The following is a 24,284-nucleotide window of genomic DNA, read 5'->3' on the forward strand; positions in this document are numbered from 1 at the left end:
AGCAGTTATCCAGTATTGGTGTCTTTCATAGATTCACATGCCTGAATCATTCCCCGTCGTCGAGACGGGAGCCTCCGGTAAATAAAAAAGTAATGTCCATAGACATACATAGAGAGAAAGGGTCCAAGGGTCTCCCCTTAGTAGCCTTTCCTTGTCCTTATGTAAAAAGGACCAAACTGACATAGTCAGCCAATCAGCTCCGACCTCCCTCTAGAACCTTCCTGGGAGGAGCCTCAGTCCCTCAGATTTTCGTACGCACCCAGCTAGGTTTGGCGCAATATAGTTCCGAGAGGCAAGTGAGTCCTTCCAGGGGAGGCGGGAGGGTTGCATGTGAATCTATGAAAGACACCAATACTGGATAACTGCTGTTACAGGTAAGTAACGCATTTCTTATCCAGTATTAGGGGTGTCTTTCATAGATTCACATGCCTGAATCAGAGTAGCTAGCAATCATAGTAGCACATTTGTAAAACAGAGTTGCTCTGCCGTCATAGTAGATACAGCATATAATATCATACAATAAAGAGACAGCTTAGACATAATATCATCAGAGCAATAATGTGCATACCTGGAAGACGGGATGTAGGAAGGCATACCTTACTGAAAGAGATGGCGAAGCACCGCCTGGCCCACTGCCGCATCCTTCTGGAGTTCGATATCCAGGCAGTAGTGTCTGGAGAAAGTATGCGGTGACTTCCAGGTCGCCGCTCTGCAGATGTCCAGGATCGGCACTCCAGCAAACAGTGCTGCCGACGTAGACATCGCTCTGGTTGAGTGAGCCAGAACACGGTCATTCAAAGGCCGGCCGGCCTTTTCGTGGCAGAAGGAAATCGCCGAGGAGATCCATCTGGAGATACTCTGCTTCGTGAGGGGTAGGCCCATTCGTGGCCTGCTGTATGCCACGAACAGCTGTGAGGATTTCCTGAGATCCTTAGTCTTGTCCAGGTAGAACTTTAGGCACCTCATAAGGTCCAAAGAATGCAGCGACCTTTCCGCTGCCGTGGAAGGGTTGGCAAAGAATGACCTAAGGACTAATGGTTCGTTGAGATGGAAGTCCGAGGGCACCTTAGGAATGAATTTAGGGTTTGGTCGAAGTATCACCCTATCAGGTCTGAATTGCAGATATGGTTCCTGAATGGACAAGGCTTGCAGTTCGCTAACCCTTCTGGCCGAAGTTAGAGCGAGCAAGAGCGCTGTTTTCCATGAGAGGTGTTGAAGAGATGCCCTGTGAATGGGCTCAAACGGGTGACGCATGAGCTGGTTGAGTACCAGGTTAAGTTGCCACGTGGGAGGTACTTTCCGTGGTCTCGGGAAGGATCTGTATAGCCCTTTGAGGAATTGCTTGACCAGTCGACTAGACCACAGGGAAGGTCCTGTGACCGTTCTGGTGAACCTCGAGATTGCTGCCAGGTGAACTTTGATGGACGTATGCGCCAGTCCCGACTGGGCCAAATGCAGGAGGTATGGTAATATCTGTTCAGGTGTGATGGCGAGGGGCCGTAGGCCCTGGTCTGAACACCATATGCAGAACCTCTTCCATTTGAGACAGTAGGTCTTGTTCGTACTGTCTGCCCTTGCTTTGGCTAGTACATCCCTGCAGTCTTGTGGGATATTTAGGCCTCCGAACTCTCTGTGCTCAGGAGCCAGGCTGATAATTTGAGCGATTGGAGGTTCGGGTGCTGCACTTGCCCGTTGGACATCGTCAGAAGGGCCGGGTGTTGGTTCAGGCGAATCGGTGATCTGATGGACAGTCGAAGCAGATCCGAGAACCAGTGTTGCCTCGGCCAGTACGGGGCAATCAGGATCAGGGTGCAAGGCTCCGCCTTCATCTTCCTGAGGAGCCGTGGAATCATCGGGAATGGAGGAAAGGCGTATGCAAAGACGCTGTACCATCCGATGGAAAACGCATTTCCTAGTGATCCTGGTTGGGGATGCCAACTTGCGTAGCACAGGCATTTGGCGTTCCTCTTGGTGGCAAAGAGGTCGATGTTTGGTACTCCCCAAAGAGAGAAGATGTGAGTGAGGGCGCTGTCCGATAGTTCCCACTCGTGGGAGAGGGACTTTTGCCTGCTCAGGGCGTCCGCGATGGTATTGTCCTTTCCTGGGACGTATTCTGCTTTGAGTTGGATTTCGTGCAGCACCAGCCAGTTCCAGATCGTCTGCGATTCGCGTGAGAGCGAGAGCGAACGTGTTCCCCCTTGTTTGTTTAGATAGTGCATCGTCGTGGTGTTGTCTGTCCTGACGAGCACCGGGGATTTCTGGATGCGGGGTAAGAAGGCTTGAAGAGCCAGATACACTGCCCTTAGTTCCAAGAGGTTTATATGGAGGGATTGCTCGTGAGAGTCCCATTTGCCGCTGATCTGTAGGTCCTGGAGCACCGCGCCCCATCCTTCTAGGGAGGCGTCCGTTGTTATCACCAGCGGTGATGCTGGGAGGAGAAACGGTAAGCCCACTGTTAGATTCCGGCGATGTGTCCACCATTGTAGAGCTTTGGACATTTTTGGTGTGACCCGAAGTATGTCCTCGAAGGAGCCAGTGCTTTGGGTCCATTGGCTCGCTAGTGCCTCCTGTAAGGGCCGCATTCTGAGCCTGCAGTGCGGAATGAGGAGTATGCAGGAAGACATCATCCCCAGGAGGGAGGTGTAAGTCCGAACTTTCAGGTGCGTTGTCTTCGCCACAGCCGTGGCCAGAGATAAGATCTTGTCTGTCCTCTCTTTTGAGGGGAAGGCTTTTGTGCACACCGTGTCCAACATGGCCCCTAGGAAGGTAATCTTTGTTGCTGGGACCATGCATGATTTTTTGAGGTTGAGCGTCAATCCCAGATTTTGAAAGAGATTGGTGCAGGCGTTGGAGGACGTGATTGCGTTCCCAGGTGAGGGTGCTTTCACCAGCCAGTCGTCTAGGTAGGGGAAGACTTGGTGGCCCAGTTGACGCAGGAAGGCTGCCACTGGCGCAAGGCATTTCGTGAAAATGCGCGGTGCGGACTTGAGGCCGAACGGCAGGACTTTGAACTGATAGTGACGGCCCGCCACCTCGAATCTTAGGAATTTCCGGTGATTTTTGAGGATGGGGATGTGGTAGTATGCATCCTGGAGATCCAGTGATACCATGAAATCTCCTTTCTCTAGAATGCCCAGGATTTCTTGAATCGTCACCATCCTGAACGATTGGCTCCGCAGGAAGGTGTTGAGTCCCCGTAGATCCAGGATGGGTCCCCGCTTGTTTTCTTTTTGTTGTACAAGAAAGAAGTGGGAGTAGAATCCTTTCCCCTTTGAGGATGCCGGAACCCTTTCGATTGCTCCTTTTTGTAGCATTGTCGAAAGTTCCTCTAGAAGCAGGCGTGGATGTTTGTGTGTCCGTCTGCGTGGAGGGGTATTGGGAGGGATGGAGGTGAATTCGAGAGAGTGGCCGAATCGAATAATTTGAAGAACCCACCGGTCCGTGGTGATGTACTGCCAATTGTGGAGGAAATGGGTCAGCTTTCCTCCAATTTGAAAGGATGGATATGGTGTTTGGACTGGCTGGAGTAGTCGGTCACTGGCGGCCGCCAGCGCCCCTCTTGGTATTTTTACCTCTGTAGGTTGATCTTCCGAATGAAGATTGACGGCCTTGCTGTTGTTTGTTTTGGTACTGGCCCTTGTGATTGTAGGAGAACGAGGATGAGGACCTGTTTTGATATGAGCCTCGATAGGAGGACTGACCTCTGGGCCTGTTGCCCCGAAAGGACTGGTTTCTAGACTGCAGAGAGCCCAGTGCCCTTGCCGTGTCTGTGTCCTTCTTAATGGCCTGTAGAGCCTCGTCGACCTTTTCTCCAAACAGGTGCTGGCCGTCGAAGGGCATGTCCAGAACCTTTGCTTGGACTTCTTGGCGGAATGAAGTCGCTCTTAGCCATCCCTGGCGTCTCAGTACAGCAGCTCCCGCAAGCTGACGGAAGCCTGTCATGGCTGCGTCAATAGCACAGTCTATGAGTTCCGCTGCAGAAGATTGACCCTCCGCGAGGAGCGCTTTCACCTCACCCTGGACGTCATCAGGCAGTTCCTTCATGTAAGGGGCAATGTCCTCCCACAGCTGGCGATTGTAACGCCCCAGCAAGGCAATGGAGTTGGCCACCTTGATGGACATGGCCGATGTGGATGTGAAACGTTTCCCAATCGTGTCAAGTTTTCTGCCCTCTTTGTCCGGGGGAGCGGACAGTGGTGAGGAAGGGTTGCGGGAGTGTTTCTGGGCCGCCTGCGTCACTACCGAGTCCGGTTTGGGGTGACCATTAAGGCAAGCCGCCGCAGTGAGTGGTGCTCTGTATTTCTTATCTAGGCGTGGGACCACCGCCGGCACAGAAGCAGGAGTTAGCATTAACTTCTTTCCTTGTTCCCACAAAAATTCTATGATCGGAACAGCTTTTGTAGATTTCTGAGTCTGTTCCTTAAAGTCGTGCAGGAAACAGTCAGTTTCCGTGGATTCCACCACCATGTGGAATCTCTTCGCCGCTCTCTCCACCAGCTTGTGGAAGCCAGCAATGTCCACCGGGGGGGAGTCCGCTTGGCGCGGTTGTGGTGAGGCTGGGGATGATGCTATATATTCATCCTCTTCATCCTGGTCCGAGTGGTCCGAGTGAACCTCCTGGACCTCTCCCTCCTCCAGTTCTTCCTCTTCCTCCTCATCGTCCGAAGAAACCCCCACTTGAGGCTGGGCGTCGTGGTGGGTTTGGTGGTGAAGGTGAGTGCGTTCCGGTGCGGACACCTGTCCTTGAGCTGGAGGTGTCTGATCTCCCTTGTCCCCTGGTGCGGGACTCTTAGGCGCTTGGCCACCTCTGTTAGCCTCCGGAAAGCGTTGCTTGTAGTCTTGTACAAGAAGTCGTAAGTCATCCACCAGTGTCGCTGGTAAGCATATCATGGGGGTGACTTCAGTGCGGACACTGGCCTGGACGGAGTGTTCCTGGTAGGTGAAGTCCTCCAGTTCCTCATCAGTGCTTTGACATTTTATGTGAAGTTCTGAGACCGAAGTAGCGGGATCCAGATGGTCATCCTCTTCGGATTCCTCGCTTTGGAAAATCTCTTGAGGTGGTTGCTTGTCCACCTTGCTTGGAGACGTCGTTTCCGGGGTAATTAGTGGTTTGCTTGGTTTACCAGACCGTATGGTAGAGCTGGTCGTCGTCGAGGGGGTCGTCGACGGTGGCGGCATCATGGACGGTGCTTCCACCAGTTTCGATTTTTTCCATGGTTCATTGGACGACGAGTCGCCCGTTGACGGTGTCGTCGTCGAGTCCGTCGACAGAGCCTTTGGTGTCGTCGTCGACGGGGCCTTCGTCGACGGGGCCTTCGTCGACGGGGTCTTCGTCGACGGGATCTTCGTCGACGGGGTCGTCGACGACTAGTCTCTCGTCGACGGGGTCGTCGACGAGGTCTTCGTCGACGGTGAGGTGGACGAAGGGATCTTGGTCGTCGACGATTGCGAAGTCGTGGTCTTCATCGACGGTACCTTCGTAGACGATGGTCTCGTCGACGAGACTCTCGTCGACACTCTGGTCGTCGCCGGTTTTGACGACGATGGGCTCGTCGCCGGTGACGGCGTCGACGATGATGTAGTTTTCGTTGTCGACATGGTCTTCGTCGTCGACGACGATGTTAGTGGAACAATTGAAGAAACAGGTCTACCTGAAGAGGAGGAGGACGTAGTCATCGTCGACGATGCGGAGGGCGACGACGCTGACGTGGTAGAGACGGTGGTTTTGACTGAAGTAGCCCTCTGGCTTTGTCTGGAGGACTGAGCAGGCATTTTAAAGGTTTTATCCTCTTTAGCAGACACAGAAGATGACGCAGATCTCGCCTCTGAAGACCTTTTGTGAGTCTTCGTAGGAGGAGTGTCTGAGGGGCCCGGGGAAGCTTCCCTAGGCCTCTTGTTTGAGGCAGCAGATGTCCTGGAAACGCTGCTCACAGAGGAGTCCAGATTGTCTCTGTTTTTAAGCCTGTCCAGCCAAATTAGAAGGCGACCTTCCCTGTCTCTCACAGTCTTTTTTGGAAAAGACCGACAGATTGCGCATTTCTCCGAATTATGGTCCGGGTAAAGGCAATACAAGCACAGGTCGTGCTTATCATCCACATGTATTCTTTTCTTGCTGCAGGAAGAGCAGGCCCTGAACAGGGCTTTCTTCCCCGAGTCAGACATGGAAGGAGCAGGAGAAACACACACTTACTTCAGTGATAGTGTGCTGAAGAAGTCCTTGAAGAGTTTTGAGTTTCCAGAGAACACTTTCAAAGAAAGTTTGGTGAAATTAGAGTAATCCTGAGGAGAGCTCAGGCAGGAGACTCCCTAGCACAACGTGCGGTAGAAAATCTGAGGGACTGAGGCTCCTCCCAGGAAGGTTCTAGAGGGAGGTCGGAGCTGATTGGCTGACTATGTCAGTTTGGTCCTTTTTACATAAGGACAAGGAAAGGCTACTAAGGGGAGACCCTTGGACCCTTTCTCTCTATGTATGTCTATGGACATTACTTTTTTATTTACCGGAGGCTCCCGTCTCGACGACGGGGAATGATTCAGGCATGTGAATCTATGAAAGACACCCCTAATACTGGATAAGTAGCATTTGCAGTTCGAGGCATGTGGGCTGCTGAATTCATATCTGTGCATAGAATACATAGCAGTCCTCCCATTACTGGCGGCCGCCCGTGCCAGCTGCAGCAGTCTGAAAAAGTGTTTCGAGAACAGCCTGACCAACAGCTGCCTGCTGTTTGGAGTGCACGTCTACACAGTAATGTTTAGTAAAAGTATGTGTGGTAGACCATGTGGCTGCCCTACAAATATCCTCTAAGGGGATGTTACCCAAGAAAGCCATAGAGGCCCCCAACTTTCTGGTGGAGTGGGCTCTTGGTGGAATTGTGAGAGTGCGTTTAGCCTTAGCGTAACAGATCTGAATCCATTTCACGATCCACCTAGCGATACCAGCTTTGGAGATAGCGTTTCCCTTGTGGTGTGTGGCAAAAGCAACGAAAAGTTGCTTGGTCTTTCGAAAATCCTTTGTCCTGTCAATGTAGTACATTAAGGCTCTTTTAACGTCAGGGGTGTGGAGCATCCGCTCCGCCAGCGACTCTGGGTTTTGAAAAAACACTGGCAACTCAATTGTCTGGTTCATGTGGAATTGAGATACAACCTTGGGTAAAAATTTAGGGTTAGTGCGGAGCACCACCCTGTTAGCGTGTACTTGGAAGAAAGGTTCTTGGATGGTGAGCGCCTGCAACTCACTAACCCTCCGTAGCGATGTAATTGCTACTAAGAAAGCCACCTTCCAAGTCAGAAACTGAAGCTCACAAGAGTGCAGTGGCTCAAAGGGAGGACCCATCAGCCTTGTAAGAACCACATTGAGGTTCCATTCCGGAGCTGGTGGTGTCCGTGGTGGAATGACCCTTTTGAGTCCCTCCAGAAAAGCCTTGATAGCAGGGACCTTAAAAAGTGATAGTTGTTGCCTATTCTGGAGGTATGCTGCCATTGCAGACAAGTGAATGCGGATGGAAGAATACGCCAAATTGCATTGGTACAGGTGGAACAGGTAACAAATGATGTTTTGAATGGAAGCATCCAGCGGGTCAATATCGTGGTTTACACAGTAAATGACAAACCGCTTCCATTTAGCCGCATAACATGCTCTAGTAGTGGGCTTCCTTGCCTCCCGAATGATATCCATGCAATCGGGGGGAAGATTGAGGTAGCCAAATTCTAGGACTTCAGGAGCCAGATCGCCAGGTTGAGCTGTTGCGGATCTGGGTGCTGAATGTCGCCATGGCTCTGCGTCAGAAGGCTGGGTGTGAGATGAAGCCTTTGATGCGGTACCACAGAGAGTTCCAGAAACGTGGTGTACCATGGTTGGCGAGCCCACGTTGGAGCAACCAGGATGAGAGTCATCGAGTGCTGCCTGAGTTTGCGTGCCACCAGCGGTATCAGAGGTGCTGGGGGAAAAGCGTACGCAAATCTGCCTGACCAGTTCATCCACTTTGCATTGCCCTGTGATTGCGGGTGTGGGAACCTGGCGGCGAAGCTTTGGCATTTTGCGTTCTCCTTTGTGGCGAACAGGTCTATCTCTGGATGACCCCACCTTTGGAAGTACGGTTGGAGTACTGATGGATGTATCTCCCACTCGTGCATTTGGTGGCTGTGCCTGCTGAGCAGGTCCGCCATCTGGTTGTCTTTGCCCGGGAGATTCTCCGCCATGAGGAAGATGTTCCTCTGAATGGCCCACTTCCACATGCTCTGAGCCAGATGAGACAGCTGCGGAGAGTGTGTGCCCCCCTGCTTCTGAATGTAGTACATGGCCGTCATGTTGTCCGTCGGGATCAACACGACCTTGTTGCACAGATGTACTTTGAATGCCTTCAAGGCCATGAAGATTGCCATCAGTTCTAATACATTGATGTGCATCTTCCTCTGCTGTAGTGTCCATAGTCCCTGCACTGTGTAGTGGAGTACATGCGCTCCCCATCCTTGTAGAGAAGCGTCCGTTTTCAGGATAATCTGTGGCACAGGCTCCTGGAATGGTCGGCCCTTGCAAAGGTTTTGTGGATTCCACCAATGCAGAGAGTTGTATGCCCGACCGCTCACCAACACTAGGTCTGACAGTTGCCCATGAGCCTGAGTCCACTGACGTGCTAGGCACTCCTGAAGCGGACGCATATGTAGTCTCGCGTGCGGGACGATGGAGATGCAGGAGGCCATCATGCCCATCAACTGCATGAACACCTTCGCTGGAAGCGAGTGCTGAGGTCTGAATCGTTGGATCAGCGTTTGGATACTGGCGATTCTCACTGAATTTGGCTGCGCAGTGGCTGCCAGAGTGTCTATTGTCGCGCCCAGATACTGCCGTATATGGGCGGGTTGGAGATGGGATTTTGGATAGTTCAGCGAGAATCCCAGATCGTGCAGGAGATGAATGGTGCGGGACACGTGGTCGGCGCACTGCTGTTCTGACTTTGCCTGAATGAGCCAGTCGTCCAGATAGGGATAGACGTGGACGTTTTGGCGTCGTAGATGCGCCGCTACAGTCGCCGGTAGCTTGTCTCCTTTCTGGTGAAGAATTGGCTTGGTAGTTTAGTCTGCCCTGTTCCCATGATGCACTGGGCCAGGGACAGACTGATTTGCATATAGCCGGTTCTGAGCTGGGATGGTGCAGTGAGATAAATAACGGTGACGGATCAAGCCCTGATCTTTGGGCTGGGTAAGAGTGGTCTGCTCAATTCAGACACTCTGTTCATCACCACCCCCTTTTTTAAATCGTTTTTGGCCACTATAGGTGTGGCAGGGTATACTCAGACATGAGTCCCTTTCTCACTGCACCATCAGGATTCAAGCAAGCCGGGCCGAAGAAGGCTGAAATGCCAGAAACCGGTCCCCGGTAGCTTGTCTCCTTTCTGGTGAAGAATTGGCTTGGTAGTTTAGTCTGCCCTGTTCCCATGATGCACTGGGCCAGGGACAGACTGATTTGCATATAGCCAGGTTCTGAGCTGGGATGGTGCAGTGAGATAAATAACGGTGATGGATCAAGCCCTGATCTTTGGACTGGGTAAGAGTGGTCTGCTCAATTCAGACACTCTGTTCATCACCACCCCCTTTTCTAAATCGTTTTTGGCCACTATAGGTGTGGCAGGGTATACTCAGACATGAGTCCCTTTCTCACTGCACCATCAGGATTAAAGCAAGCAGGGCCGAAGAAGGCTGAAATGCCAGAAACCGGTCCCCGGTAGCTTGTCTCCTTTCTGGTGAAGAATTGGCTTGGTAGTTTAGTCTGCCCTGTTCCCATGATGCACTGGGCCAGGGACAGACTGATTTGCATATAGCCAGGTTCTGAGCTGGGATGGTGCAGTGAGATAAATAACGGTGATGGATCAAGCCCTGATCTTTGGACTGGGTAAGAGTGGTCTGCTCAATTCAGACACTCTGTTCATCACCACCCCCTTTTCTAAATCGCTACAGTCGCCAAGCACTTTGTAAAGACTCTTGGCGCTGTGGTGACCCCGAAAGGCAGAACCCTGAACTGGTAGTGCTGGTCTTGAATCGTGAATCTGAGGTACTTCCTGTGTGAAGGATGCAGGGGAATATGAAAGTATGCATCCTTGAGATCCAGCGTAGCCAGGAAGTCCCCCTGCTGAAGCAGAGGGAGGACCTGCTGCAACGTGAGCATATGGAAGTGCTCCGACAGAATGTACCAGTTGAGGGGCCTGAGGTCCAGGATGGGCCTGAGGGATCCGTCCTTCTTGGGGATTAGAAAGTACAGAGAGTAAACCCCTGTTCCCCTTTCTTGCAGTGGAACGAGCTCTATTGCCCTTTTTTGCAGCATGACTTGAACTTCCTGCTGCAACAAGTGCAAGTGCTCGCCGGACATAGGACGGTTCCTTGGAGGTATGTTTGGTGGAGTGGAAGTAAGTTCCAGACAGTAACCGTACTGGATAAGAGATTTGACCCACCTGTCCGTGGTGATGGATTTCCACGCGGGCAGGAACTGCTGGAGTCTCCCCCCGACCGGTGTTGTGTGGTCGGGGGGCAGTGACAAGGCGTCACTGTTTGTTGGTGGAGGAGGACCTGGAGCTGTTGTTTCCACGTCCCCTGCCTTTGACGTTGTTGCCCCTGTAACCACCTCTACCCTTGTTGGTGTATGAGGTTTGGGTGTTGCTTTTATAGTACTGCGTGGATTGTGCTGCCTGACCCCTTGAGGTGCCTCTGGAATTGGAGCGGCGAAAGGAACCACCCCGAAACTGCTGGGACTGGAGGGCCCCCATGGACTTAGCAGTGTCCGTGTCTTTTTTAATTTTTTCAAGGGTCGCATCCACCTCAGGGCCAAACAGGTGGTCTGGATTAACTGTTTGGTTTAAGATGGTTGTCTGTATATCTGGTTTGAAGCCTGATATCCTAAGCCATGCATGCCTCCGCAGCAACACGCTAGTGTTTATCGCCCTGGAGGCGGTATCAGCCACGTCCAGTGCACATTTGATGGAAGCGTTGGTGATCAGCTTCCCCTCCTGAATCAACATTTCAGCTGCCTCTTTGTACTGATCAGGTAATGCGCCCTATCGTAGCGTGCAAGTAGGGCCTGCGTATTTGAAATGCGCCAAATATTAGCTGCCTGCGCAGCAATTAGTTTCAAATATTTTCGACTCTTTGTCTGGGGGAGGAGCGTCACCCGTGGTCTGCGAGTTCGCCCGCTTACGTGCGTTGGATACAACCAAAGAATCCAGTGGCAAGTGTCCCTTGATGTACGTTGGATCCGAGGGCGCTGCCTTGTATTTTTTGTCAATGCGAGGATTGATGACTCGCGCCCGAGTGGGCTCTCTGAAAACCTCTGGCGCGTGCTTTAACACTCCCTTGAGCATAGGCAATGTCTTGACTGACTTTTCAGCCACTGAGAAAGTGTCAAACAGAAAATCGACATCCACAGGATCTGCATGTAAGTCGACATCATGATTAGCTGCAGCCCTCTCAATCAGAGCGTTGAAGGCTGCAGAGTCCTCTGTAGGAGAAGTTTTTGCTGCAAAAAGCTGCGGTTCATGACCTGACTGAGGGTCCTCAGGGTCGCCTCCGGCAGACCAAGGTTCATGTTCCTCCTCTGGATCCGAGTATGCTGGATAATTGTACTCGTCCTTCTCATCTCCGTCACCTTCCCCAGCGTTGGAATGCGTCGGTGAACGTTCTAAATTTTTGGGAGATGCAGGCTCTACAGGGGCAGAAGTACCCACAGAGTCTTTCTTGTTTTTGAGTGGAATACGAAAGTGTTCCAACACCGGCTTCGTGGTGATTTTCCTTTTGAGGAGAGAGAGCTTCCCGGTGTTGGCGTCGATGATAACCTGTCGACGCTCCTCATCCGCGAGTGGCTGGAGCCGAGGCTTCGGCACCACCAATGAGGCCTTGGGCGTTGACACCACCTTCAAGGGCACCCCGGCCCCATGCCTCGGAGCGAAAGCCTTCGGCGTCGTCTTCGGCGGCAGCGTGAAGTGGATAGGCGTCTGCGCCTTTGCCGGCTTTGGTGTAGGCTTCGGCACCACATCCTTCGGTTCGGGAGCCACAGCGTCCTTCCGAATCCGTTGCAGGGACTCCGCGACCTTCTTTGTTAAGGCCGGGGAGGGCTGGACCGGCTCGAGCGATTTCCCCGAGTCCGGAGCCGGGTCGGCGAAAGGCACGGTCTTCGGAGCCGACACATCACCATCCTTGGCCTTGACGGCCGGAGTCGGCTCAGCCAGAGCTCTGGAGTCGTCTTGACGCTTCTTCGAAGCTCTCTTCGGGTCATCGACCTCGACCATCTTCGGCGCCGACGCGGCCGCGTCGGTCGTTTTCGCCTTCGGCGTCGACCCCGAGGTCTTCGGGTCGGCCATCTTGGCGTGGCTCTTGATGTCGGCCATTTTGAATTTCTTAGACATTGAGGCCTCTGGAGCCTTCTGTCCCACCAGTGCGACTTTCACTTTCGGTTTCGATACCGTTGGTGTAGACCCCGATGGCTTCACTTTCGTTTTCTTCAACGGGAGTGGCGCATCAGAAATGCCCGTGGCCGGGCCCGGAGGCGGGGCCGTGGGACGATTAATGAGGTCTTGGGTAAGGCCCGAAGGCGATCCCTCGACCTGGGCCGTATAGTGGGGGTTGACCCCTGAGTCAGTCTGAGGATGCTCTTCCTCCGAGCTATCCTCCACGGTGGCAATGGCCCCATCGTCGTCCCCCACCTCGTCGACTACTTCATCAAACTCCTCGTCTCCCGTGTCGTAGTTTTCCCCCTCCGACGCAGGGCTAGAGTTCGAAAGTTGAAAAACATTGTCGATTCCAACGTCTTCTTCGAAGATGTTGTCTGGCGGGGGCGCCGATAACTGGGCCTGGAGTCTAGCGGCCCGACGAAGCTTGAGAGTCTTCTTACACCGGAACTTTGAGCAGGCCATACACCTGGCCTCGTCATGGTCCGGCGACAAACATTTGTTGCACACTGGCTGCACGTCGAGGTGTGAATACTTTGAGGTGCACACCGGGCACCTCTTAAACGGAGTTCGTTCCATGTAGTCTGGAGCGTCGTGTAGGCCCGTCCGCGCCGACAGCACGCGGAAGGGCAGCAAGAGTTCGGAGCTGATGAACAGACAAACCCGAACGCAGACAATACCGACGCTAAGCCTAATGGCCTTTTGGTCTCAAGTTAGGAAAGTTAAACAACTATCGATTCCGACAGAGGGAACCGAAACACATCCGAACCCAATGGCGGAAAAAAACAATCTGGGGATGGAGGCGATGCCCATGCGCACTGTAGTCCAGGGGAGGAGCCACCTATCTCGTGATACTTCGAAGACTCTTCCAGGACAACAATGTGCAATCATCCGGACCCAACACTAGGCGGCGATCTATGCACAGATATGAATTCAGCAGCCCACATGCCTCGAACATAATGCACCCAGCATCCAAGCTTCTTAATGGAAGCAGGCAGGAGTGTCTCTGCAACCCAGCAAGAAGCTGGGCACTGTTGTGGATGTTTTTCTGAGGCTAATAAAAACAGTGTCTGTGATCCTCCATAAGGAGTAGTCCTGTGGCTGCATTCTGGAGTCAGAAGCGGTTTAGATTATTTTCAGATGATAAGAAAAATCCAAACAGCATCTAGCTTCTTGCTGGGGTTCAAAAATCTGTATTGATACCCCAAAAAGGAATAAGACATTGTTTAGATTTATTTTCTTAGGCTGAAGAAATCCAAACAGTGCCTGGTGCAGTGCTGAGGCACAGAGAGCTCCATCGTCTCATAAGCATGGATAGAGAAGTATTTGGGGAGGAGGAAGATGGTTGAAAGGAAATCAGGAATTGGGGATTTAAAGTTAAGAGACTACGTAAAATCATAGTCTATTCCCTGGCAGTCCTCACCTCCTGGTTCATTACTTCTGTTGGTGTGGTGGTAGGAGAGTTGGCGGAACTGGCTGCTCCTCACACTCTTTCCCACCTCCCTCCCAACAAAAGAAAAAGTGGTGCCAGGAGGTAGGCATATCCAAGGAGGAGCGGACAGCAGTAATAGCTGCCCAAAGCCCCTCCTGTAGCCGCACCCACCTGCTTGATATTTAAATGGATTTTGGAGGAACTATGGAATTCCACCGAGGCACACACCATGTGTGTGATGTTCCACATTAACAAGGCTGCCCCAAGACGCCTCAGTCTGAAGTTTAAGTACCCAGGAATGATTGAAACTCCTCCTCCACTCCAAGGACAAGAAAGAGGTTTTCCCTCATCAGGAGGGCACAAAAAAAAAGGTGGACCCCTTTTGTGTACTGATGTATGTGTACATCAATAAATGAAGTGGGCAGCTTTTCATGATGCACACACGTCAGTAAGTCAGTGAAAGGATTAATCAGTAGTAAAGTAGTTCTACTGACCAATACCATTAGTTCGTCCTAGCTGTATGTTGCATGCAGTAATCGGACATGAATGGCACAAGCACTATTTGAGTCAAAACTCATAGGGTCCATTTAGGTTCTCGAACTATGAATATTTTAGTTGTCAATCAGTTTTGAAGTCAAGATAAATATGGGATACAAAAATGTGACTTTGGAAGAACAGTGAAGAGCATAATGTGCATACTAAAGTTTTATTTATATTTCAACTGAGATAGTCAAAATGTATATATTGGTATTACTACAGTGAACTGCAGTTTGAGGCGCCACATCCCATCTACACCAGGAAAGCACAAAAACAATGATGTAGAACCTTCATGTTCAAAAACAGTGCCAGAGATGCAGCAACATTTTGTACAGGTGGTGATGGATTTTAATCTATCAATAAGTGTGCTAGCGATGGAAGTGAAGAGACTTTCTATTGTTAAATCCTGCACTTTGTTGCATTAGACTTTAAATAGATGGTCACTTGAGATGAACAGTATGTGCTAATTGATAGCAGAGCATCAGAACAATTAATTCTATAGTTGTAAAGCATCACCATGCAACAAACAAACTCCTGTGGCGGCCTTTGGAAGTTTCTGCCAGGAACACTTTAGTACTATTCAAATTCTAATTATCTACGCTCCAAAATTAATGACTTTTTCACCTTTGCTTATACTTACTGGTTTAGGCTGAGGTGCTGTACTCACTAGAAAGGAGAAGAAAATATATCTTGGTGAGTATGGAGCAAAGAAAACCGACACCAACTAGCCACAAATATCTTTGCCAATCGTTTTTAAACACATTGTTTCTCAGCAGTTCAAAGTTTCTTAGTTGTAAAAATGTATGACTGAGGCTTGTGATGTATGGCAAATGTTACTTACCTTGTAACTATACGTTTGTAGAGGGTAGTGCTGCAGATACACATGCTGTACATACTCCTGCCAACCAGTGTTGCGGCCAGGTGTTTACAAATAGCTTTTCTCTTCAGAGAAGTCTCGAGTCACAAGACCTGTAAAGCAGCTTTTCCCCGTAGTAGTGACTGGCAAGTAGATGATGCAGGTGTCTGAAAGTAGGTTCTTAACACAGTTTGGCCACCTAAAGACTGTTGACCGGTTTAGATGTCAAAGGGATTTGCGAACGTTTATGGGGTTGATCAAGTAGCAGCTTTCTGAATGTCCACTAAGGATTAGTTACATACCTGTAATCCTAGTTCTCTTCCAGGGGTATCCTCATCAAAGTCATAAGCATTAGAATATTCCCACCCATGCGCAGGACCCCGGAAACATTTTATTATATGTGCCCCACATATATATATATATATATACATAAACATATATATGTATAAAAATGAACACCAGAGCTGAATTATGCTGTAAAGAATTTCCATAAACCATGAACAAACATGCGACAACGACAGTTTTGTTTTAGAACTGTTTTAATGCTCAGGAAGCAGTGGGAATTCTCATGAAACACTGAAAGCATAGGAAGCTCCCAGGCTGCATTGCAAAACTACAGTCTAAAAAGACTGAAAAGCTAACATGCATCAATATGCAGTAAACTGACACTGTGCCTTTAAGGCAACCATGACCCCCAGCTTCCCATTGTGAGATGTTGGCCTGATATATGATGCTCACTAGTTCTAGTGATCACCTTGTATCAGTCCAAACAACCCTTATGGTGATTGGTTGTAAAGTCAACTTATAGACCAGCTATCCTAATGGTAGCATGAACAAAGCTGTCTTAGGCTAAACTCTTTTGGCATGTGAAGCCAGCTGTTTTACCGCATATAACCCCTTGAATACCAAGTGAAAGGACACCACACAGGTTGTTATGAAAATAAACAAGATATTTATTAACTAACATACACCTCTGAACTCTTTATGAGATCAGAGGGCTAAGCTAAGCACATGACAATCTCTTAGGAAAAATACGTTTAAGTTGCACAAATTACAATGGTGCCCTAGGGGCACGACAAACCATATACTAAGTAAGTGGAATGTGAAAGTCGATAAAAGGAATGGAGCTGTCCAGAGGCTGTAGGATCGCTGGGACCACGCTACACTAACTCTAGGTAGGTAATAGGAGGCCCACGGAGCGCGTGTGCAGAGTGTGAACTCACACGCGAGATGCGTAACAGTGTCTATAGACAGTACAGTTCAAGAAAAAGGTGAGTACAGACAATCCTGACTAGGTAAGACAAAAACGACTGTGGAACTGGGCACTAGGAGAGTCAAGCTACCCTTGAGCACTGAAATGCTTGTGTTACCTCACCCACAGGCTGCGGGTGCATAGGTGCCAAGTCGTGTTGGGTTCCGGCGTTGAAGTCTATGGAGCCTGGAAGAAAAGATGCTGCAGGCGATCAGGAGGAAGATGTCCGGTGTGATCCAAGGGTGGATCAGTGAAGAGGAAAACCTGAAAGCAGAGGGGACAATGTTCAAAGTCACTAGCCAGTGACTGGAGTGGAACCAGGAGTGGAACCAGATGTCCTCGTCGCGATCAGGTGAGGGTGGACGCTTGTCTCTGCAGCCCCGTGGACCAGGTGGTGTCTTCGACGACCAGGATGGAGGCACGAGCTGTCCCACGCAGGCTCTCGCTGTCGGCGGTGTCGGATCCGGGTTTGGAGTCAACAGGCCTTGGCAAAGGCAACCCACGCGGTGAGTGGAAACAGCATCTGAAGTGGACCAGGAGGGTCCGGGGTGCTCCTCTTTTGGAAGGGAGCAAGGGCCAGTCTGGAGCAACCAGACCAGCAGTGAAGATTTCGAACTTAGTAGTCTAGGAGGTCACTAGCCAGCCGGCAAGTGACCAGACAACGCGTCGAGCAGCAAACAGGCAGAAGGGCCCCACGCAGATCTCGTGGATGCTGAAGGGCTGGTCTTCGGTGCAGGAGCAGCTCGGGGTCGGGGCTTCTCTGTCCCCAAAGCACTTGGACGAGGTTACCTCAGAAGTCGTGCTGGAGCGAAGTGCTGCTTCTTTCAAGATGGCCGGTCCCACGTGTCATCCACGGATCTCAGCTGTGCTGCAGATGTAGGTAGAGGTCGGAGAGGTCTGGGAATCCGGGTCTCGTCAGGCTCTGAAGTCTGGATCCTCGAGGGAAGAGGACAAAGGGAAGCCGCTGGACGCTGATGGTGCCTGCTTGTGCAGGGTGGACACTCCTTGCCCACAAGGGAGATTTCTTCAGTCTTCTGTGGAGCAGAACGTCGAAGTCCAGAGTTTCTTCTTGTAAAGTTGTTCAGGATAATCTAATTTGGAATGGGACCAGCTCCTACCTTTATCCGGCTAAAGGGGGCTGTACTACGACTAGGTCCCCCCTCTGGGTGGGACCAGGAAGGGGGGTGGTTACACCCCCTATCCTTTGTCCGGTCTTGCGCCAGAGCTGGGGCTGGAGAGCCCCAGGAACTGGTTTAGACCGGTGTATGCACAGGGACACCTTGTGTGCCCCAGGCATGTCTCATTCCTTTCAGCCCTGTCCTACCCAATACACAAAATCATGTCTGGGGTGGTGCTTGTGAGAAGTTGGCCTGATATATAATGTTCACTATTCTAGTGAGCACTTTGTATCAGTCCAAACAACCCTTATTGATGATTGGTTGTAAGTCAACCTTATAGACCAGCTATCCTAGTAGCGTGGATACGAGCAGTCTTCGGGCTAAACTCTAGAGGGCGTGTTAAGCCAGCTGTTATACCATCACATATACCCCTTGAACACCCAGTGAAAGGACACCACACAAGTGTTATGAAAATAAACAGTGTATTTATTAGAATCACAACAGCCCTGTACTCTTTATGAGGACAGGGTACTAAGCACACAACAAAACTCTTACGAAAATACTTTAAGTTGCACAATTTACACAAATGCCCAAGGGGCACGAAAAACCATATACTATGGAAGTGGAATGCGAAATTACTAGCAGGTAAGTACTGGACTAATAGGCTTTGGAATCGCTAGGACTACGTTACTGAACCTTCAGATTACTAGTAGGAGGCCTAGGGGACTCGGGTGCAGAGTGTGCATTCTCACGCGGGATGCGGGACAAAGTCTATGGGAGCTAGTAAAGACAAAGTTAGTGTTCTCGGGCGAACCCGATAAGGTAGATCGAAAACGACAGTGGATCCTGACCCTTGGATAGTGAGGCTATGCTGGGGCACCGAAATGCCGAAGTTACGTAGCCCAGGGGCTGCAGCTGCATAGGTCTCAAAAGACGTCGGGAATCCTCGTAGACGAACCAAGAGCCTGAAGAAAGAAGTTGCTGGCAGGCGACCAGTGAAGATAGTTCGAAGAGATCCAAGCCTGGATCGAAGATGGATGACACCTGAAAGCAGAGGGGACCAAGTTTGTGACTACTAGCCAGTAGTCAGATGGCACCAGGAGGGCACGGGATAATAGTCACCTCGACTAGGTGAGTGGGCGACGCTGGGCTCTGCAGTCTCACGGACCAGGAGGCGTTGTCGGCGACCAGGATGGAGGTGCGAGCTGTGAGAAGTTGGCCCGATATGCAGCGTTCGCTATTCTAGCGACCACTATGCATCGGTCCAAACGACCCTTATGGTGATTAGTTGTAAGTCAACCTTAGACCAGCTATCCTAGTAGCGTGGATACGAGCAGTCTTCGGGCTAAACTCTAGAGGGCGTGTTAAGCCAGCTGTTATACCATCACGTACCCCTTGAACACCAAGTGAAAGGACACCACACAAGTGTTATGAAAATAAACACTGTATTTATTAGAATCACAACAGCCCTGTTCTCTTTATGAGGACAGGGTACTAAGCACAGAACAAAACTCTTAAGAAAATACTTCAAGTGCACAGTTAAAACAAATGCCCGAGGGCACGGAAAGTTCTAGTGGTCTCGGGCGGACCCGATAAGGCAAGTCGGAAGCGAGGGACTCAGGACCCTTAAGTAAGGAGGCTATGCAGGCACCGAAATGCCGAAGTTACCTAGCCACGAGGGCTGCGGCTGCACAAGTCTTACAGGCGTCGGGGATCTTCGCTGACGAACCAGGAGCCGGAAGAAAAGGAGTTGCTGGCCGGCGACCAGTGATGAATAGTTCGAAGTGATCCAAGCCTGGATCAGAGATCGTTGATACCTGAAAGCAGAGGGGACCAAGTTCGTACTACTAGCCAGTAGTCAGAGGGTACCAGGAAGGTACCGGATGGCCGTCACCTCAACTAGGTGAGTGGGCGACGCTAGGCTCTGCAGTCTCACGGATCAGGAGGCGTTGTCGGCGACCACGATGGAGGTGCGAGCTGTCCCACGAAGGTTGATGCTGTCGGCGTCGCTGGGCCCAGGATTGGGGCAACAAGCCTTGGCAGATTTCAGGGCCACGTGGTGGGCCTAAAATGGAGTCTTGAGTGGACCAGGAGGGTCCGGGGTGCTCCTCTCGTAGAAGGGAGCAAAGGCCAGTCTGGAGCAACCAGACCAGCAGCGTTGGTTGTCGGATGTCGTCAAAGAAGGGCACAAGCCAGCGGCTAGTGACCAGACAACGTGCTGAGCAGCGAGCAGAAGGGCCCCACGCAGATCGTGGAGATGCTGGGAGGCTGCACTTAGATGCTGGAGCTGCTCAGGGTCGGGGCTTCTCGGACCCCAGAGCACTCACCAGAGGATTCCTTCGGTGGTCGTGCTGGTTAAGAAAGCGTGCAGGTTTTGATGATGGCCGGTCCCTCGAGGTCTCGTCGCACCCACAGATCTCAGCTGAGCTGACGACGTGGGTAGAGGTCAGAGGTGCCAGGGAAGCCGGTTCTCGTCGAGCTGGGCCGTCGGATTCCTGAGGAAGGACTTGCAGCAAACCGCAGAGTTCTTAGATGGTGCCTGCGGGTGCAGGGTGACTACTCCTTAGCCACAAGGGAGAAATCTTGAGAAGAGTCTCGAATGTCCTTTCGTAGAAAGTAGTTCTTGATTCAAAGATGATATAATTTGGAAAGGTCCCCGCTCCGGCCTTTATCCTAAAGAAAGGGGTGGGTACATGACTAGGTCCTGCCCTAGGGGTGGGACCAGGAAGGGGGGTAGTTACACCCCTCTCCCCTGCCGGACTTTCCCCAGGTCAGGGGCTGTGCGCCCCTGGAACTGGTTCTAACCGGCAGATGCGTAGTGAGCACCGGGGTGCCACTCCGCAGTCACCTTCTCGCAAAGCCCTACCTACCCAGAATACACAAACCCTGTCTGGGACGGTGCGAACACCGCCCTGGACAGGAAACCCTTTGTCCAAGCTCTCCTCGCTGGAAGGACTCCCAGCAGCAGGAGGTCAGACTCGTGTCTGTGGTGGCAGCATCCATTTTGTGGAGCTGAGGCTTTAGTTAACTTTAACCGGGGTTCACAGTTACGTACATGTCGTGTCCCTCTAGAAGGGCGGAATGCTAACCTCGTCGCCAGACTTGGTGAGGGGGCAGCATCCCGATTCGTATGACACCTTACTCGACATGTCTTGATAACACTATACCGAAGTTACCGATATGATACGGGTTATCATGGAACAGCCATTGGGTCTTGGTTCCGCAAGCTGCAACCGGGCTCGGCTCGTGCCAGAGCCCAATTCACACGGGTCCATGCACTCTGCCTTGAGGATTGTCAAGGCCTGCCATAGGAGTGACTGATAGGAACCCGGGTGTCCATTGTGAGGTTAGATATAGGGATACTATACCTAAAGCAACGAGCGAGTACGCTACGTTGCCCCAGCTGTCGTGCAGCCAGTTGTGTCAGATTTAGATGGCCATCCAGGGGTGGCATAATACATGCTTCATTCCCTGGTAGGCCCTGGGTACACCGATGCCCAGAGTTACAGGGTCTGACAAGGTGGCCCAGTTCCAATTGGGTAATGCACCTAAGGCACACGCATCAATTTAGTGAGAGAACAGCTAGGCTGTGGGTCTGATTAGCAGGCCCACAGCCCGAGAAGGTCGTAAACCAGTGAAACAAAAGCAAAAAGTCCGGGTGATCATAGGATTGCAGACCCTACTCTCCTACACGAGCTGTCCCACGATGGATGATGCTGTCGACGTCGCTGGACCCAGGATTGGGGCAACAAGTCTTGGCAAATTCAAGCCCACGCGGTGGACCTAAAATGGCGTCTGGAGTGGACCAGGAGGGTCCAGGGTGCTCCTCTTTTGGAAGGGAGCAAGGGCCAGTCTGGAGCAACCAGACCAGCAGCGGTGATGTCGTCGGGCGTCGTTAGGAAGGCCACAAGCCAGCGGGCTAGTAGCCTAACAACGCGGTGAGCAGCAAAAAGCAGAAGGGCCCCACGCAGATCTCGTGGATGCTGGGAGGCTGGACTTCGGTGCTGGAGCTGCTCAGGGTCGGGGCTTCTCGGACCCCAAAGCACTCACCAGAGGATCCCTCGGCGGTCGTGCTGGATAGAAGTCGTGCAGTTCTGATGATGGCCGGTCCCTTGAGGTCTCGTCGCACCTACGGTTCTCAGCTTAGCTGTAGAGGTAGGGAGAGGTCAGAGGTGCCAGGGAAGCCGGGTCTCGTCGTGCTGGTCGGTCGGATTCCTGAGGAAGGACGTGCAGCAAACCGCAGAGTTCTTAGATGGTGCCTGCGGATGCAGGGTGACTACTCCTTAGTCACAAGGGAGAAATCTTGAGAAGAGTCGAGAGTTCCTTTCGTGGAAAGTGGTTTCTTGATTCAAAGATGATCTAATTTGGAAGGGTCCCCGCTCCTGCATTTATCCTAAAGAAAGGGGTGGGTACGCGACTAGGTCCTGCCCTAGGGGTGGGACCAGGAAGGGGGGTGGTTACACCCCTCTCCCATGCCGGACTTTCCCCAGGCCAGGGGCTGGTGTGCCCCTGGAACTGATTCTAGACGGCAGATGCGTAGTGAGCACCGGGGTGCCACTCTGCAGTCACCTTCCTGTAAAGCCCTGCCTACCCAGGATACACAAAACCCTGTCTGGGATGGTGCTAGCACCGCCCCTGACAGGAAACCCTTTGTCCAAGCTCTCCTCGCCGGAAGGACTCCCAGCAGCAGGAGGTCAGACTCGTGTCTGTGGTGGCAGCATCCATTTTGTGGAGCTGAGGCTTCAGTTAACTTTAACCGGGGTTCACAGTTACATACATGTCGTGTCCCTCTAGAAGGGTGGAATGCTAACCCAGTCACCAGAATTGGCGAGGGGTTAGTATTCCAATTCGTATGACACCTTACTCGACATGTTTTGATAAAGCGATACCAAAGATAGCATTTAACCACGAGGATTATAATGCACTTAAGAGTATATGGTATGCGTTATCATGGAACAGCTATTAGGACTTGGTTCCGCAAGCAGCAAACGGGCTCAGCTCGTGCCAGAGCACCATTTCACACGATTCCAAGCACTCTGCCTTCAGGATTGTCAAGGCCTGCCATAGGAGTGACTGATAGGAATCTGTGTGTCCATTTTTAGGGTTAGATATAGGTATACTATATCTAAAGCAAAGGGTGATTACACCACCTTGCCCCAGCTGCCGTGCAGCCAGTTGTGTCAGATTTAGATGGCCATCCAGGGGTGGCATAATACATGCTTCAGGCCCTGGGTACACCTATGCCCTGAGTTACAGGGTCTGATAAGGTGGCCCAGTACCAATTGGAAATGTACCTAAGGTACATGGAATCCATTTTAGAGAGAGAGCAGTAGGCCTGGGGTCCTGATTGGCAGGGCCCCAGGTCAACTAAGTCGGAAAACTAGCAAAACACCAGGCAAAAAGTTGGGGGCAACCATAGTCAGGTATCCACCTTCCTACAGTGCTAGCACCTCCCAAGGCAGGAAACCCTTTGTCCAGGCCTCCCTCGCTGGAAGGACTCCCAGCAGCAGGAGGTCAGACTTGTGTCTGTGGTGGCAGCATCCATTTTGTGATGCTGAGGCTCGAGTTAACTTTAACCGGGGTTCACAGTTGCATACATGTCGTGTCCCTCTAGAAGGGTGGAATGCTACCCCGTCGCCAGAATTGGCGAGGGGGTAGTATTCCAATTCGTATGACACCTTACTCAACATGTTTTGATAATGCTATACCAAAGTTGGCAATAACTGCGAGGATTATAATGCACTTAAGAGTATATGGTATAGGGTTATCATGGAAACAGCTAAAGGACTTGGTTCCGAAAGTTGCAGACAGGCTCAGCTCATGCTAGAGCACCATCTCACACAATTCCAAGCACTCTGCCTTCAGGATTGATAAGGCCTGCCATAGGAGTGACTGATAGGAGGATATGTGTCCATTTTAGGGTTAGATATAGGGATACTATATCTAAAGCAAAGGGTGACTACACCACCTTGCACCAGCTGATTGATCAGCCAGTTGTGTCAGATTTGGGTGGCATAATACATGCTGCAGCCCCTGGTAGGCCCTGGGTGCACCTATGCCCTGGGTACCTAAGGTATACTGTACAGGGGCTGATAAGGTGACTCAGTATCCAATTAGATATGCACCTAGAGTACATGGAATCCATTTTACAGAGAGAGCAGTGGGCCTGGGGTCCTGAATAGCAGGGCCCCAGGTCAACTAAGTCGAAAAATCAGCTAAACACCAGGCAGAAAGTTGGGGGCAACCATAGCCAGATATCCACCTTCCTACACCCATCATGCTTCAGGGGTGACAGTTAGGTCAGTTCTTTGCAGAGACTGAAAAAAACATGAAACATTTAGGTTAACCATATCTCCAACTTAAAATAATCCTTTGCCCGGGGAGGCGGGAGGGTTGCTTATGACTTTGATGAGGATACCCTGGAAGAGAACTAGGATTACAGGTAAGTAACTAATCCTTCTCTTCCAGGGGATCCTCATCAATAGTCATAAGAATTAGAATAGAATAGCGAGCCTCACCTAATCTCCCTGCGGGCAAAGGAGTAATGAAAACAGTAATATCAATACTAAGTCTAGAAAAACTAAGCTTGTACATGCCGCAGGCTACCCAAATAGATTGCTCAAAGAGGCTTGTCCTACTAGAGTATCAGTCCTGGAAT

At 51.2% G+C, this 24,284-nt stretch overlaps 1 protein-coding gene across 1 annotated transcript in view; it reads right to left on the reverse strand.

Moving 5' to 3' along the window:
• Positions 1-15,040: 15,040 nt before the first annotated feature.
• LOC147666499 (SRSF protein kinase 1-like) overlaps positions 15,041-24,284 on the reverse strand; it is a gene marked incomplete at its 3' end in the record, with an annotated part of 245,343 nt that continues 236,099 nt past the window's right edge. Inside the window, exon 8 of the mRNA XM_086949034.1 lies at positions 15,041-15,066. Coding sequence (XP_086805160.1) covers positions 15,041-15,066 — 26 coding nt within the window. The remainder of the gene's footprint in view (positions 15,067-24,284) is intronic.

This window comes from Lissotriton vulgaris, unplaced genomic scaffold, assembly GCF_964263255.1.
Source record: "Lissotriton vulgaris unplaced genomic scaffold, aLisVul1.2 SCAFFOLD_2672, whole genome shotgun sequence".
Classification (NCBI taxonomy): domain Eukaryota; kingdom Metazoa; phylum Chordata; class Amphibia; order Caudata; family Salamandridae; genus Lissotriton; species Lissotriton vulgaris.